The sequence below is a fragment of the Diprion similis genome, chromosome 1 (assembly GCF_021155765.1).
Source record: "Diprion similis isolate iyDipSimi1 chromosome 1, iyDipSimi1.1, whole genome shotgun sequence".
Lineage (NCBI taxonomy): Eukaryota > Metazoa > Arthropoda > Insecta > Hymenoptera > Diprionidae > Diprion > Diprion similis.
The window spans coordinates 1596301-1614915 of record NC_060105.1 but is presented as its reverse complement, the minus strand read 5'-3'; the positions used below and the strand labels follow the sequence as shown (position 1 = coordinate 1614915).

Genomic DNA, 18615 nt, shown 5'->3' with positions numbered 1-18615 from the left:
AAGGCGGCGACATGAGACGCAGAAGCCCCTTGACCCGGCGTCGAAGGGAGGCTGTATGCCTGGCTGATTAGCCTAATGGTGAGTTCTCCTCTTATTCTCGTACTCGACGCCAGTTCGCGAGTCAGAAGGGTCTTCCCAAGCTCCAAGCCCCGACCCTCGGACCCAGAGCCGTCCCTGCAGCCTCTCAACGACCCCACAGAAGCTGCTTGGCCGCGTCTCTCGAGCGTCGACTCGACGCGACTCGACTTGACTCGAGAGAAATATTCTTCCAATTATTCGCTTAAAAATGTAAATATTTACCCCCACCCGCCACGGGCGTTCCGCCCAACGTGGCTGGACCGGGATCCACCTGCGACCTCACAATCACGTCATTCATTTCAAGCCGCTAAATACCGACTCACCCTCGACACGGATACGAGAGTTTGATATTCGCGATGTACGTGCTAATATGTATAAAACGGAAATTCTACGTTTGAAACTGTTGCTGAACACATGATGGTCCGTTATAGCAATACTTATCTACAATTAGTTTCGTAGATAAGTTTTGTAGATATAGTTATACCTAGAGATTTGATAATCAAAGTGGGATTCGATGTAGCCACTGGTTCATTATTATCAATTTCTGTACAATTGATTCGAGGCATGTGAACCTCTACCTTCATGATTATACCCGTACCCACCTTTCGTCAAACAATTTATTTCACTATGTCTAGGCAAGATAATGAGTTGCGATGCACAATTGATTGTTTAGAGACGATTAATTGACTATAATACCTAGGTGATAAGGTATAATGCAAGAAAGTAGTTTTAAGTATATCCATCGATAACTGTATTCGTTGCAATAATAAAGAAGAACCCTTACATCGATACAATGTCACAACCGAACCTTTCTATTTCTTTCCTTTTCCTTCTACAAAGCATCAATTATTATAATATCTGAGAACAGCAGAAGTCTTTCGGTAACTTCCGAGGAAGGACAATTTGAGCTTCGTCAGGTTAAGGAGTTCCATTAATAGTCTATACAGCAAGTGTTGTATCAACATCCGATCCGAGTCGACAAATGAATTTCCCTTACGAAAACTTTGCCACAGTTACGTATAACAACAAGTTGTTAACTAGTTTATATAGGTTGGCAGTGAAAGTTTCGCGGGAAACGTCGCTTAGCATCCCCGTTGTACTGAAAAAAGGAAAAGTGGTGAATTCGACTATAAATGTCTCAAGGAAGTGGGACTGTCAGGATGATGTTACGGAATGTAACTGACGCTATTCCAAATCTATGCAAGCTAATGCGAGTGTAGTATCGGGACCATGTTGCACGACGCGATGAGAAGGAAAAAGTAATGCAAGCACCGACCTAGCTGCAAGTGCTGTGAGTTGTGAGAGGGTGCAGGTGGTGTGACGGCGCTTGTTAGTATGGTTGATTGTGTTTTCTGGGTGGGTATAGGCGGGGGGGCTGCTGACCTGTGGAGGCTGCTGCGGCAAGGAGTCGTTTCCAGTGCGTGGGGTGTGTGGATGGGCCGTGTGGTGGCCAATACTCACCGGCCGCGGCCGCTTTGCTCACGTCCAGCGTGCCGTAGGGTGGAATCCCCATGTGTGCCGGGGGTGGCTGAGACAGGTGATCACCGTTAGGGCAAAAGAAGGGTAGACCACTCGGGTGAGTGCCGGCCAGGCCCATCTTGCTCGCCTGAAACAGAACAGCGGAATGCTGGGTTAGTCACTGAAAGCTTGGCAAAGATGGTTTAATTAGTTTGTGCCATTTATACACGATAATTCACATTCGCATTACCGAGAGCTTCGCGAACCGAAAATATCATTGAGGAATTGGCTTTTGATCGTCTCGTGATCCATTCTCATAACCAATATGTATATACAATTTCAATTACAACGTATAATTTATTCTACCCCTCATGATTTCTCATCGTTGAATGATTGACCTGTGAATAAGAGGTTTGAATGTTCTCCAGATAATACCGAGGGTATCGTGATTCAAGGATTCTAAGAAGACGAAGAGAGAGGAAATTCGGGGAGTGGATTTTTCAAGGAATATTGTTCACCGTCGTTTCGAACCACTGTTGCGTACTGGGAAAATTGAACTTTGATACATAGAAACGAACGAACGATTGCAGCAGGTATAAAGCGAGATATTTATCAACCGGGGCGGAATACAGAAGCGACCGAAGAATATTCCCCTCCTGATCCTCCTCCTCCTCCTCCTCCTCCTTCTCAGAGAGAGCTACTTGTTCAGATTGAAGGACTAATTTTACATTTTTCCCTCTCAGTCCCGTTTTCTCCGCATTGAAAATTCTTTATTCGTATGCCAGTAGGCGTAAAGGCAGTGGGCTAAAATTAGCCGAGCCGATGTTTTTCAATCGAAACAGGAGGGAGGAAGAAGGCTGCGCTCTCCTCGCTCGGTCGAGCGATTGAGGCGCGGCTACAGAGAGAGAAGAGACTGACTGAAGGTGGTCGATGGGTGGAGTGGTTTCGCCCTAATCAACCGGTGCTTACCACGAGGACTGCGGTATCGCGGATTGATCTCACCGCGAGTAAGAGGCCAGGATCAAAGGGCTCGCTCTCCATCCACATAAGAACCCGAGAGAGTAGCTTGGTGGCTTCCTCGGGAGTACAGGACTCCTCCTCGGAACGGGACGGCGACTCGTCTTCGTCCTCAGAATTTTCGCTTCGTTCTTTGTCGAATTTCCGTTCCTCGATCCCGGGGTCGGCCTCTTCGACGTTGTTCGCCTCGTATTCAGGCTCGACTTCCTTCTTGACTACAGGCTCGAGGCTTTCGACGGGTGGTGGAGCTTCGTCGAGGATCCAGGCCGCGACGTCCGCGTCGTCCACGTCGAGTCCGACGTCGCGAGCGAGACCCCGAAGCTCGTCGAGTAGCATCCGGTCCTCGTTGTGTTCGAGGATGGAGTGCAGCCGCGAAGAAAGCCAAGGCGGAGGACCCGGAGGACCGGAGACGGGGCCGCGAGAAGCTTCCGGTTCACCACGGAGAGCCGACCAGCTCCGTGCGAAGGTTTCCGGCCGGACGTTGAGCCAGGCGCGATGCAGCCCTACGAAGGCCTCCTTCAGGGTAAACTTCTTCACGTGTCCAACGAGCCCGAGTTCCGTGGCCCCCCGTCGAATATCGACGATGCCGCTGGCCAGCAATCCGCCCGCCAGGCGAACTCGAAGCTCGTTCGTGACGAGCCGAGGCTCCAGGATATCGCCGGGAACGATGACGAGACGGACGAGACCGTCGGAGGTAACGCATTCCGTTTCCGGTGGCAGGTAGTCGGCGCTTTCTGCAACTAGCACAGCCCCATCGGGGTGCATGGCGGCAGCTGCCGGTGCGAATTCGTGGTGAAACCACCAGAGGAAGAGGTCGACGGTCAATGAACCGCGGCCCCCGCCGGCATAAACGACAGGCTGAGTGATCATGTTGACCCGCCATAAACACCGCGGCCTCCAGTGCCTCCCGGCTACCAGAAGTCGCGTTCGATGTCGACCCTCTTGGTCCGCGGCGCCGACGACCCAGACTCTCTCTCCCCGGGGTGAACGCCGTCCAGGCAGAGCCTTCCAGTCGACGTGACACACGTGTGCGATGTAGACGCGCCCGGGCTCGAACTCCTTCAAGGTCGAGCGGAGTGTTTCAAGGACGCTCGGGGGGCTGGAGACGGTGGAGGTGGAGGTGGAGGCGGCGGAGCCGGAACCGGAAGCGTTGGGGGACTGGGACGACGACTCGTCTTGGGTGGGTTCAGGGGGCTCTGGTACCGGGAAGCCGTGGCGCTCCTGCCACTTCCGGATCCAGTTCGGGGTTATTAAGTCGACGAGATCGCGCGTCGCTCCGGCGCTTCGCGCGAGACCCAGCGCCTTCCGGCGCAGACGATCCGGCCCAGGCACTCCCTTCGTCGTCGTCGCCGACGTCGGGGAGTCGGACCTGCCCCGTCGGCACTTTTCGACCCAGCGCGCCAGGGCGCTCTCGAGACCCTCGGCGTCCAGGGGTTCGCGCAGGCGCGCCGCGCCTCGGCATCGACCCTCTCGCAGCTGCCGCCTCGGAGCCGCGGCGTCCTTCTCAGGCGGTATCTCCGGGCCGCCACTGCAGCTCTGCTGCATGAACACTCCACCCCGCACTCGACGCGCTCCTCTCCTCGCCACTCTGGCACGCACACTTTTTACCCCCCGTAGCGACATCGCGACTCCTCGAAGAGGACTCCGCACGCACGACCCGACCTTGCCGGTTCCGTCGACGCTGCTGCTCACGGTGCTACGGGCGCTACCGATGCTCCGGCGGCTGCTGCATCAGGCGAGCCGTCCCGCGACCGAGAGGTGACTGAGCGGCTGCGACGCAACCGTCAAAGGCCCGACCGGGAACCGGAGGGCTTTGATGTTCCGCCGCCCATCGCGCACAAAGCGAAAGCGACCGAGGAGCGTGGGGATCTCTCGGTATCTCTCTCGGTATCTCTCTCACCTCTCTCTCTCTCTCTCTCTCTCTCTCTCTCTCTCTCTGTCTCCCTCTATCGCCTCTCTCTCTCTCGCAACCCCAACGCGACCCTCCAACCCGCCAACGCGACGACCTGATAGTATGTCGCGCGCGAAAGTTGGCTGAATTGATGTCGAGTTGAAACCGAAACGCAAGTCCCGAAATTGACGGCGTTTTTATTCACGTGTTATAACCGACACGCCGCTATTCACGAATTATAACAGCCGGAAGTGAAGCCTCGTATCGCCCTTGGCTAATCCGCTTAGGTATTCGGAAGCTTGTCGAGACTTTGGTGAAATATCAACAGACGGAGCTGGTAGGTGGCGTCGTCGACCCTAAAAACGTGACGTTTGTTGAAATAAGAAAAAACGCCATCAACCAATTCTTTTTTTTTTTTCCTTCTAATCAGCAGAACGAATTCGAAACCAATCTCTAATTGCGTTTACCGATTAGAAAACAGTACAAGGCTGACAACGAAGACTAGAATATAAAACTGTGGAAGCCACAGTGATTATACAAATGGAAGACAAATTGCACATTACTGAATACATGGATTTGTTTCATCAATCTCATGACAAGCAGACATGAAATAGGAAAGAACAAGCTCCAAAGTTTTTCGCGGTACATATTCATTGTCGTTAATCGAGAGCATTCTTCCTTTCTTCTGTTTGTAATGAAAAATGTATTCAATATGAATTGTTATTGGTGGCTGTACCGCAGATTACGCACGCAAGTTATGCAATGATTAATGCGCAGGTGTGTAATGAATTCACCCACATCAAAGCCCGACGTGTGACAACCTTTGTGGTCTGTTGCCTGCCGGGTGCAGCGCAGTGATTAACGTTTATCGAAACGAATTATGCAAGCTGGTGTAGACGACGCGGATTGGTGCCACCGCGTACACAAGCGTGGAATAACTAACTCGATAGTAATCCAAACCGTAAGATTGTTTCTCTAAACTGAAACTACGTAACCTTGGAAGTTGACTCGCGGTATGATATCGGCCAGTAGTAGCTTCCTGTACAGGATCAGACACGGATGAAAAAAGTAATGTGAGAAAACAGATCGCCCTGAAAAATTTAGACGTTCACGACAAAAGCTTCTTTTTATCAAAAGTAAGAACCGTGCTTCTAGGAAACATAAACATAAAAGTAAAGTAACATAATTTTATGTTTTTTATTTTTGCAGATATGTACTGCAAAATTGAAATGAAATATTCTCTTCTCTGTATTTCATCTTTGACAGATAACCAAAAATGTTGTTTCTGCGCACCAAAGAACGAGAGAATCTACCATTGGCAATGAAGTAGTCCACTGAATTAACGAATTACTTGAACTTGGCATGTTGCACTTGAATAAACGAATTTCGATGGTAGATGTGTTTTTTTCCTATTCCTTGTTTATAATTGAAGTAGAATAAGAGTGAATTTATCTAGAAATCTCCGGGCAGAAATATTCTGCAGAAAAGAAATAGAATTTAAAGAAAGAAAAAAAAAACCAAAAAAGAACCGTACCGCCGACAGAAGCTGCCCGTCAGTTCTATACGGACGGTTAAGAGATGGCGGAATGGATAGTTTACCGAATCAGTGGTAGGTAATAACTTATTCAAGATTTCGAACCGGCGGCTACTTAGCAAATAGCTCGGCTCTCTCGACTTCCGAGTAAATAGATCGAGATAAACGAATGGCCTGTATCGAATAAGAGATTGCCTGCCGCGCGCCCTCCCGCAGCACGGGTTCTCCTCTTTTACGCGATTCGTTACCACGGAATAATGGGAGTGGGAAGTCTTTGGACGGCGGCGCAGCGTTTTTTTTTTTTTTTTTTTTTTTTTTTGAGGCAGTCATGAATGAGGAGATGCCGTTTACTGCAGCGATGTATAAGAGGCAGAAGCGTGCAGCAGCCTAAAGGCGAGCATCAAGCTTGGATGCGAGATCGAAGCGGAGTGAGGAGGGAGGGAATCTAAAAATGTCTGGAAATTGGCTTTCTCGGTCGTGACGCACCACCTGCCTTATACACCTTATATCTACGGTAAAGCACAGCCAGCGAGGGGCACGGTGGAAGTGCATGAATTATTCGAAATACATTAATCCGACGGCTTCCAGTGGAGTTCCTCCATTTTCCTACCCGTGCAGGCGGGGGATGAGGGCGTTGAATGGAGCCAGTGCTCGGTGTACCCGGGGGCGGTGGTGGCCAACCCCGAGCTCAGTTGCCGGGGCAACGTGGGAGCCAGAGGAGGTGGAGGAGGCGGCCAACCGGGGGGTGGCAGTGCTCAACGGCGAGGGTGGAATGAGGCGCGGAAACGGAGATGGGGAGGATGCGGGAAGGTGTGCGACCGACGAACGAACGAACGAACGAACGAACGAACGAACGAACGACGGACAGGCGAGTTGAAGCTCACAATCAGTCTCTATGATGGCTCGAATTATCAAACGATACACGAGGACGCTCAAGCTTGAGAAGATGGGCTAAGGATGAGGGTGGGGAGAGGGAGAGGGAAAGGGAAAGGGGACGACGAGTCGGGCGAGCCAAAGGATACGCTAAATATTCGATATCCCACGGCGGCAACTCTTGTATACACACACGATGCACAGAAGAGACACAGTCAAAGTTTAAAGCCAGGCGAACGTGATGTACAGTCATTGTATACTTGTGTGTATATACATATATATATATATATATATATATATATATTTGAGATATGTTGATTCAGACATTTATAAATATATACACGTCAACGTCGAAAACCTACTAAGATACCCCGTTAAGTAATTTTTTTTTCTGATAACGAATCGCGATTTAAATTATGTCTATTTTTCAGTTTCTAGATAAAGGGGTTGGCTGTGTTCTTCTCCGTTGAGAAGATCAGTTTGCAATTCGAGCCACGCATTATACAGGGTGCAAGTGTAATTTATAGCCTCCCCTTACGATCGGTTGATTCGTTTGATGTTGCCCCAAATCAATATGGACTATGTATACATGGGTGTACATATATAGCCATGCAACATTTTGTATACATAAATATGTCCGTAAACGTATGTGTACACGGCTGGAAGGTAGGGCGTTAAAAACCGGTGAAAAGTGTACAGAAGTGAAAGTACCTTGATTCGTTTTTCGGAACGTTTCATTTTATCGAAGAGACAATTCGAGAGGGGACGAAACGTTTTCTCTGATCGTCCACGTCTCTCCTGTTCCCAGTCCAAATTCGAGGCGACATCAAACGTGCAACGCGTGTCTGACAGCTCCTACCGATTCTTTTTTTCCAGTTTCCCAGAAGTAGGCACGCTTCTGCGAAAATTCCTGCGATTCGCGACATGGAAACTGTGTCATTGACGCGATAAAAGGGAACACACAGAGGGGTTCGAGCGCAACAAGGCGTGCAACACCTACGCGTGTAGCACGCACATATGTATATCCAAGGCTCGCGAAATAACGCTGAGATAAAAAAGGAAATAAAATATATTCAAAATATCACGGTTGAATGATTCGCGACTGTTGAGTAAGAGGGAACAACGGCACATAACTGGGTGTGCTGCATGTGCTCCAAAGGAGAAGAAGAAACTCGCACGACAAAGCGATTCGTAAGTTTTCTTGAATCGTTACACGTACAGGTATACAAAGCACGTAACCCCGTTTCAAGCGAGTTGGTATAACCCTTGAATCTCTCACCTCCGTAAATAGCACGAGGAAATAAGATGAAACGAGAAGACATGACCTCAGAGAGTTTCGATAATTGCCAGTTATCCGAGGATATCTACCCAAAGAGAGTCGTTAGAGGAAAGAAGTAGAAGTGAAAAAAAAAGAGAAATAATACAAATCGATCGAGTTCCATTCGCATACCCATATAATAGGGACTTTAATTTGCTGGCAATTTGACCCGGTGAAAGGATTGGCTGCTAAATATTATCGCCTTTCAGAGCTGTTACACACCTGAAAAGGTAAAGTCCCGACAGGCACTACTCGACAACTGGGTTAAAGAGTTGTATGTACATGCTGCATTTAGTTTAAGGCATGGGTTTGCAAGACAAGCACGCTCTCGCCCCAAGTTTCAAGGAACAAGAGTGCGAGACGCAACCCGTCGCTAAAGGGCCACAGCACCGAGTTATTGATTAGATTTTCAACTTGTTCGCACTTCGCCCCTTCGCGGCCGACCCCTTAAAAGCTCGAATTGGGTCGTTGCACAAGTTTTAAAAATGCTAAGGAGATACTCCTCTGATCTGCATGAACGAAAGTTGAAACCTTTTCCTACCTGAACCTGCGTCAGCTATCAGGTGGTCTTGATTACGGAAATACTTCCGGCAGCCCACCCAAGATGAGAGCAGTGGTTCTCTGTTGTACTAAAAATTTATGTATTTTTGTAATCATTAAAATTCTCTTCGTCAAAATTTGCTGGGTTTCAAGTAGCGCAAAAAGCTTTCAACACAACCGAGGACAGATGGCACCGCTAGCGAGGTGGAGTGACGTCATACGACAGTAGCCAATCGACGCGCGTGTGTCTAAAATTGAAATTCAACTCCATCGGAACAGCGATTTAAATTTTTGTCTTGTTACTTTGATGAAAGATACGTGAGTTCGACTCTCCGTTCTTATCTAACAGGGTCACTGGAGTTGCTCTCTTTGCAAATCATTAGCGTTAATATACATAACGAAAGTGGGACGAATCCCATGTGTGAGGATGAGGATGAGGATAAACGGAGGGGGTGGCGATACGCGGAGTGTTATCGACGACGGACGGACCGTACCGGAGGCTGTGCAGGACATGGCGTACCTGCAGGAGAGGGCCGGTTGAGGGCCGCGGCGGCCAATCCGAAGGAATCGTCGCCATGGCAACCGGCGCCTGCGTCCACGGGGTGCACGCTCTACTTTTGCCGAAGACTCACGCCCCCGCGCCACCGCTTCAACGATGGTTATGCCGCCCAAGTGTCGAGCACTACGAGAAAATCCCGTCGTCCACTGTGCTTCGAGCTACTTTGCTTCATAAACATCAAACGTAGCCCGATATTTTCTGGTAGATTGTATAACGACACTGAGCGCCAACTTCTCGTCTCAAAATAATCTTTTAGCGTTTCTCAATGTACGAGATTTTTTCTTTTAATCGTTGTTTCGAATAGACCGCACAACGTTGATGTAATTTTTCTCGATGTTCTGTTTCTTTCAATATTTTAAGATTGGATGCTTTTGGCTTGCCGCAACACTGAGTGTATCTACTTAAGGAAAAAAGGCACGAGTGTAACATTGAGCGGTCAAAAACCCACGAGAGCTCTCTCTCTGGCACCCCGAGATATATTTCTTGGAGGAAAAGTGGGTCTCGAGGTTGGTGAACATCCGGGAATTTCGTCGGCGACACTCGTCGGCGACAAGTTTTGGAAGGGCGGGAGAGAGAGATTCCGGAGGGGTGAAAAATGTAAGAAGAATAGAAGCGCTTTAAGAAGAGTGGGTGAGTATGAAAAAGCAAGAAAAGGCTCTGCAGGCACGTGGCTCCTCACGCTTCAACCACTCGAATATAATAACAACAAGAATAATGATACTGAAGAAAAAGGCAGAGCCCAAGAATGGCCTGGTGGAGTCGTCGAGGTATGGGGGCGAGAAACAAGTTGAAAATAAGACGGAAAAAAAAGAAGAAGAAGAATAAAGAAGTCGAGAAGTTCCTCTTCCTCGACATCCGAATCTCCTTTTCCGCCACACTTCTTCTCCGTCTACTTCTTGCTTAGAACTATTCTCCCGAAGCGTCGCGGCGACAGCCGGCGCTAACGGCTCAACATACAGACGACGACCCAGGTCCTCGGCATAGCGTATTGTTTATTTCGAAAGCCTTTGAACAATTGAACGGGGCACCGCCGCGCCCTCGCTCTAACCGAAGGCCCGAGGGTGGACTGCCAAACCCAGCAGCCGACCACCCCCCGACCCTCCCAAACTTCCTGACGTTGGTGCTGCGTAATTACGTATTACTGTTACGGGGGAAAGTCCATGCCTACATTCGAGGTACAGCAGCAGTTGTGACAAGGCGCACACGCACACGCGCCCTGGCCAACGAGATCCAAAACGTCGACTATGAACCAGCTAGACACAGACCTAGGCTCCTATGCGAGTTCACAACAGCTGCCGACTGGTGCTGTATCGTTTGAAAATCATTTCACTTAAAATAAGGGGTGTGAATTTGGTCAGATTTCCGAATCTTTTATTTTATATTCAGCATTTTGTATCTTACCGTCAGAGGTGGCTAGCATTTCTGGATTGAAGAATCGTAGCATGAGCATTGAGGCACGGAGGGTCGTCGCGAGGTGCTTTCGTTGGTTCGCTGGTTCGTTTTCCACGAGGTATGTGTACCTAGTAACGACTTATTCAAGACGCTTTTGATCTCGCGTATCTCGACTACAAAAATATCCTTTTAAAGTAAGCGGATGCACGGAGGTGGTGGGTGTTGGTTGTCGGTGTGTGTGTGTGACGCCGAAGGGTGTGTACGGCCTATTTAATATACAAAACCTATTTTCGGTGAGCGGTTCAGCCGGTGGTGACGATGGTGATGGTGGCATGGCGGTGGCGGCTTTTCCGCCGATAGGCTTGAGCAGTGTGCGTAGCAAAAATGGCATCAAAGGCGGGGATAGCGACGCGGTGACTCTGCGCGACGCCGATGCCTCCGTAGGGATACATAGGTGGTACAAAGATTATGTTGCCGCTGACTGATCGTGAGCGAGAAGCAAGTTTTTCCTCCAACCATTGGGTCTTCTCTTTTCCATGACGTTCGCCTTATACACTTTTCCGCGGAATAAAAACTTCCTCGGCTATTTTGTTTTATAAACAGCCAGTCTCAGATGCGTGAAACATCGTCCTCGTCGATGTCGACATCGGGGCAGACGTCGACCGAGCTGCTGCAAAGCTGACATCTACCGGCATTGCCCTGTATACTAAAATCAGGGAGGAACGAGCCTCCAGCCGCTGTTTGATGTGAAAAATTTTTATACACACAATTCCACCTGCGGGTCAAAGTTCATCATCCGTTAAAACGCCAGTCCAAGTCAATCGCGCAGCAATTTTTCACCCGCGCTACTGTTGTAACGCCCGTTCCCGTTTTGGTCCATGGACACCGCATACGTTAGAAACACCAAACCAATCAGACCTGACGTCCCTTAATTAAACCCAGAATTCGTTGGATGACCCGAGGTGAAAATTTCCAATTGAAAACTTGTTTTCTCTTGATCCCGCAACGGGAGTTCCGAAACTCCAACCAACTTTGGGGCCGGAATTTTAGATGACTGATATTTTATTCGCAATATTCTCTCTCTCTCTCTCTCTCTCTCTCTCTCTCTCTCTCTCTCTGTTTCGCCACCCCGTAAATTTTCGTATAAGAACACCGATTCCCGGGAACCTCGACGCCTCCTCGAGCTCAGCTTAGTTCAGCTCAGCCCGGCTCAGCTCAGCTCGGCATCAGTGCGGCAGGGTGAGTATAGAGGTGGTACTTTATCCACTCAACGACCTAATCTTCTATGGCTTCAGTGTTTCCTGCGTGTCGACGCGGTCGTTTGCCACTCGACGATCTAATAGCTTCAACTTTACTTCCGTTCTCAACGGCGGTTAGGTGTACTGCAGCTATACGAGGAGCTCTGCATGAACAACTCGAGAAGAAACGTCACGGTAAAAAATGTCCCGGTTTGATTATTCGCAGCATCCTTATTTTGGTCGAAATCGCTCGTTCGTTTGCAGACCGAAAGAAAACCTGCGCATATCCGTAAGTGATTTTGTGTTTGTGTGTACAAGAAGCGTGACCTTTGAGGTGAGAGAATTTACAGGACAACGACCCGAAGGTTGCGGTTTCGAGTTTGCAGCACGATGAAATTTTCTTTTTTGCCCATGTTTTTCGTTTGCATTTTTTTTCTTTCTATATCTCTCTCTCCCACTCTTTCTCGGGTTCTTTTTTATCGTCGAGAAGGACAAGAGAATGCACTCGAATCGCCAGCCTCCGGTGCAGCGTTACAGTCGGAACTTTAATGGGTCTTGAAGCCGACACATGACCCGCGGACCATAGCGCCAGCGAGGCTCGCTTATCTCCGTGCGATAAATTTCCGCACCGTTGGCACAGCTACTCGAGCTTCTCTAAACTTCCGGGTTTACGTCTCGAATCAATTCCATCCTTTTTCATCGCTCTTTTTATCCATTTCAACTTCCTTTCCACTTCACAAGATTAAACCTCACTGCACTCGTTCACAAAGATCTTAGAATTTTATTGTTAAGGCCTTGATATAGAAGTTTATACCTACCACAGTTTCCCCATTTTTTTTTCTTTGTTTTTCACTTAATTCTATATCACCGCGTTAAATAATCACGGTCAATTGAATGAGGCGAAAAAAAAAAAAATACGAAAAAAACTTTCGCACTTAGGTAAAAGTTACGTGGTTGTATACAATTATTTTATTTCACTGTATTGTTCAATTTTTCCTTTCTCTGTCAGGAGATAAAGAGAGATAGGAATTGTGATAAACGAGGCCGTTAATTATATCAGAGGTAATTAATTTTCCATCCCCGTTTTGGCATTTCACTCGCACCTAAAACTGAAGAGAGAAAGAGAGATAGAGAATGAAAGGAGATAATCGCGCGTATGCACTCGGTGGGAAGAAGAAGCAGCCTAGTGCGTCGGAGATTTGCGTGCGTCGTTCTACCGGTAGCATTTTTATCAGGACATCGAGTGTTGTCGGGGATGACGAAAGCCGAAGAGGAGAAGTAGAAGGAGAACAAGGACGAGGGCGGCTGTCGGCAGGATCAAAGGGCGGCGCTCGTGCTAGACGACTGCTGCGTCGAGCGAGGAAAACCAGGGGGGGGGGGGGGGGCGGGAGAGGAGAACGATGGATAACGTATACGTCGCGAGGGATGGATGGGTGGATGGATGGACGGATATCCACGGAGGGAAGAAGCGGACCGGCGTACATCCCGTATACATGCATACAAATACGGGTCCACGTTCTGCGAGGGAAGGAAGGCATTCGCGCGAGTTTGAGGAACGCGGGAAGGAGAGGCGAGAACGAGGAAATCTGATTTACACCCCACTTGGCCTCGCGACCCTCCTGCACCTTCTTCTTATTCTTCTCCTTCTTCTTCTTCCCCCTCCACAACAACCCCGGGGGTTCGAAACCTCCGTCTCCAGCGTGACATCGACTTTGGCACACTGCGCAGAACGCATACTGAACAGAAAGGGCGAAGTTCCTCGATCTGTAGTCACACACACGGACGTTATACCACCTGCATACCTAGTCGTGTAGTTTACACGACGTTTTTTCCGATTGTAATAAACTTTTTGCTTCCCTTGTTTCTGCAGGGACATTCTTAAGGAAGACGAGAACGAAGAAACGGCATTTTTCCTCGTGAATACCCACGTCTGCACGTAGAGTGTGTCTCGCGTAGACGTATTCGACATTTGTTTGTCCTCATGTTCGCGGAATGATGAAACTGAGAGATAGATAGACAGAAAGAGCGAGAGACAGAGAGAGAGAGAGAGAGAGAGATACGATCGAGTTCAAGAACAGAGAGGGCTGGGTTGGAGAACAATTCCGAGGAATCAATTTCACCCCTGCACGATGATAAGGGATGTAGGTATATATATAGGCAGGAGGATCTTCTTCACTCGAGGCAAAGGGGGAAGGGAGGGGAGGGGTGCGGGCTTGAAGGGATGTTGAGTACAGGTACGCGCGATGTTCATGTGTATTTACTAAAGTGCCCTTTGACACCGTAGATCCGGAGGCTCAGGCCTACTGGCTATTAACAGACTGCCCAACACTCAGCGAGGAAGGAAGACGCGAATATTCAACCCGACGAGGACAAGGATATGCGGTGACACATACCTATTATACATAGCTACATACATGATGGTTACGCTGCCTGATGCCTAAGCTTGTATAAACTAACTAAAGATCGACGTTGGTCGGTAAACATTAAAAGCGATGTTCGACAAAATTATAGACTCACTCTTCGTCGTCATCCATTGTTTTACACGTGCCATATGTAATTGCCCGATATTAAATCTCCATCGAAGGTATGTGGGGCGATTCATTCGCACCGTTACGGGCACTGCGGCCACACGTTATGGGTGTGGAACCAGCCTCGCGACGATTGCTCGCTCCATATTGGTGCACACAGGTGGGATTGGCATAACGGAGAACGTGCGTGGCAGGTAAGCGAGTATTAATTTTACATGCACTTTGAGCAAAGAAAGTATACTGGTACCTACTTATCTATCTACCTAGCTGCAGGGAAAAAGCACGCGGGCTGTTTCGCCCGGATGAAATTTTGCCGAGAGTTAATCGGATTCTTTGACTTTTGACTTACGGTTGCACGGATGTAGGTACATACCTATATGTATAAGAGCGAGATGAACCTAAAAGGGTAATGCAGAGTGCACGACTGCCTCGAGGTTTGCAGTCCAGTTTAAGATAAGTTTTCTATTACATAAATTGTATTATCCATCCTTGTGGCCCGGCGCTCTATCTGCAGTATAACGACAAAACTGAGAGGGGTTGTAAAAACTCGATTAGAAAATTTTCACAGGGTAAGATAAAAGCGCGCTACGGTGGGAAAGAGAGAGCCGTTAACACGTCGAGCAACGTGAAGATTGTTACCGGGCTGGAAATGAGGCGCGGGACGTGCGGACGTGACATCGCCAAGAGGAGTTAATTGCAAACGACGCGATAGTATGTACCTCCCTAAATTACGACGCAAACTAGCTAGAGACTTTGACACCCCTTTGCCTCCTTCTTCTACCTTTTCTCTCATCGTCTGCATCACTCCGTCACTCTCTCTCTCTCTCTCTCTCTTTCTCTCTCTCTCTCTCTCTCTCTCTCTCTCTCTCTCTCTCTCTGATAAAACACCGTCATTTACACACACACACACACACACACACACACAGGAAAATACCGAGGTGAGGTGGACGTGATGCACTTGAATTTCTCGTCTCTCCGAACAACCTTCGTGTTTCAAGCTTTCGTATCTATAGATTCTTGAAGTGTACTGAGAAGACTGACATGAAATATCTATAACTTTTCTATAAATAACTTCTTCTACTTAGACGTGTAAACAAACTAGATTATACCTTACATTCGATACGACTTTTTAAACCGTTATTTCATCAAGTTTTTGAATAAACCCTTTTTCGACTTGGTTCGACAATCCTCACATCCTTTGACTTCAACGACTTAGCAAAACACAAGGTTGGATATCCCAACCAAAGAAGTTTCAGGTTTCACGGATTGAAAAGTAAAAAATTCTCATGACGATAAGACACATCAAAACGATACCTAATTGGTTGGTGGTACGGTCAAACGAATAATCAATATTGAAAGAAAAAATGCCAAAAAATGTGTTGCACTTCAAAGTTTATACACACGGCGATTATAGTCGGTCGTTATATGAAGCAGCGTATTATCAACTACAGTAATATATTATATATCGGGGGGAAGGGGGGGTCGAAAGCTGTGCGCAACACGTATCATTGTGTCGAATCTGGTGACAAAGAGATCAGCGATAGGATCAGTCCACGTGTCTCTCCGGGACCCCCTATTTTCCGGGACTGTGCCGTTCGTCTGTTCGCTCGTTCGTTCATTCATTAATTCGGCAAACAGCGAGATCGTTGAGCCCCAGCCAGGGATGCAGGCAGGGTCTCCATCCGAGAGAGCGCATGTATATGTAATTCTGCAGCATCCGCCGCATGTCGCTGCCATACAGCGGCGATATACGCGTACGATATAACTCTGCTGATACGATCGTCCGAGCTAAGTGATCTTGCCAAATTACATGTTATTACCGACGCGTTATTAGTCGGGTAATAACCGGTGAGAGTTGGGGCGCATACGCTTTCTTCATTTACATTAACCCTCTCCTGCATCGCTGATTGCCAGGTGGAGCAATACTCCGATCATTCAGTGGACCAGATCTCGACTTGGTGATAAAAACGCTCTCGTTTTTTACATCGTGTGCAAACTATATCGTGCGGAAAAGCCTGATGACACGCCGGAGAAACTCGGACCTTTTTTATGTGTTTCTTTTATTTTTATTTTTCGCTGTTGTTGGTTATTCTCTCGTTTTCAATCTGTGTATTATATTAATTCGTGGGATCAAATATCTGCCAAATTAATTTTTACTCTGTTGAAATTTCTAATAATATATGCGCGCATTTAAACATCAAGTTCGGTACGTTTGGTGAAGATTATTTCATTGATAGGTTTGTACTCTAAAAGAGTTCCAAAATACGCCTTCGTCGTTGCAATTGTGGCCATTTTGGTTCGATCCTTCGGAGTCTTTGCGATACCCACGGCTTCTTGTTTTCTTTCCTCGAAAATGCAAATTTGGTAATTCAGGTGCCGCAGTGGAACGCCGCTTTGCATTCGAAACGACAGCGACAACGAGCCCTCACAAAATTGATTTTTCGGCAATAACATCTTCCGAGAAGATCCCCGGGCAGCCGGATGAGAAAGAGCGAGCAACGACCGCCTGACAAACGATAAATCTAAATACGTCCGAGATGCCGCTGCTGCAGGCCGCTTCTTTCGTTTGAAAGCGACAATTAGCACCGCGTGCTTTCGCTTCTCGTCTTTTATTTCTCCCTCTTTTCTTATTCTTCGTCGGAATCAATTACGTTTATCGCCACGATTTATTACACCGCCTATACAGTTAGTGTCACACATTTTCGTTTGCTCCTCTCCGACCGATCGCCTCTTACGTTCAGCGTCAAGGGATCACCGCAAGCGGTGTGCACATCTCTCTCTCTATATATATATATATGTATGTATGTATGTATATGCTCTAAGATCGTGGATTTATCTTGTACTCGTTACCGAGAGATAATTGATTCGAAAGAAGTTTACTTTCCACAACTCGTTTGTCCAAAAAAAAAAAAAAAAAATTAGAGAATTAAATCAAGTTTTAGCTAATTAAAAGGAAAAGAAAAAGAAGAATAAGATGAAAAATAAAAATAAAAGGAAAGGGTTAAACTCCCAGGATTTCTTTTCCAACCCTAGCTAGTTTGGATATAAAATAAACATTGCACCGCTGAGATTACACCGTGTAGTCGTCGTCGAGGACGGGGAGGAAAGAGGAAGAAAAGTTTGAGACGGATAAAGAAGGAAAGAAAGAAGGAAAGAAAGAGCGATACATCTATTTCGAAACGTTATTTACATTCCTTCGTATTCTCGCGACGATCAAAAATATCCTTGACTTCCGGTGTTGGTTGAGCAGAGGCTGAAAAGCGGCGGGCGATGCGATGCGATGCGATGCGACGCGATATAACCTGAACGCGTAGGATAACGCGTACGAGAAAGGCTGCACTATCAGCATACCCATCTCCATGTATGTACTTTCAGCCGCACCCCCCAAGAGAGAGAGAGAGAGAGAGAGAGGAAGTTGGGTGGGAGCCGGATAGCCGATGTGTGTATACCTATATATATAAACGAAAATGTGAAACACACACACACATATATACATATATGTATATATATATGTCCACTCGTCGTTCTTTAGTCAAAAACCCCCCGCCCCCGACCCCGTTTCAATCGAAACTTCAAACGGTGCAGCATGGGATCATGATTGGAACGGACCGGCGCGGCCCCGGCTAAGCAGCAGCAGCAGCAACAGCAAAAGCAGCAGCAGCAAGGGATGACGTCGTCGCCGAGGGGAGGGGTGGGGCTTCGGGGTGTATTTTGAGGGTGGCCGAGGGCGGTTCTCCTCCTCGCAGCCACCCCCGAACCCCCGACTCCAACTCATGATGAAATTCCTAGCATTCAATCGCAGTGTAACGGCCGCGCCGACGACCCGCCTACGAATATCGCGGCCCCCGGTGGCCTCTGGGCTCTGGGTTCTGGGTTCTGGGTTCTGGCCTCTGGGTTCCGCCGCTCGGACGGGCCTCGCCGTCAGCCAGCGTTGGAATTCAAATACGTTCCAGGAGATTGGAAAATACGGTCGATCCTTACCCGATACACCGACCCACCCCCGCGTAAATACCTGCTCGGCTTCGACCTCGGCGAGCGAGCCGAAGAACGTAATATCGGAGAGAGGAACGCGAGAAGCTCGCGCAACGACGAACGCCCAACTTCGGACCTTCGATTTATTCACCCCGACTATGTACCTACTTCCTTTGCTCGATCTATACTTCTATAGGGTGGCTTCTGCCGTTTGACC

At 48.1% G+C, this 18615-nt stretch overlaps 1 protein-coding gene across 3 annotated transcripts in view; it reads right to left on the bottom strand.

The window, feature by feature from the left end:
- LOC124413574 (protein pangolin, isoforms A/H/I/S) overlaps window positions 1-18615 on the bottom strand; it is a 123545-nt gene that overhangs the window by 19433 nt on the left and 85497 nt on the right. For 2 of the 3 annotated variants that reach the window (XM_046894307.1, XM_046894659.1), the window contains one exon: window positions 1462-1684. In XM_046894307.1, the coding sequence (XP_046750263.1) occupies window positions 1462-1684 (223 nt within the window). The remainder of the gene's footprint in view (window positions 1-1461; window positions 1685-18615) is intronic. The other variant, XM_046894378.1, reaches the window with a different exon arrangement.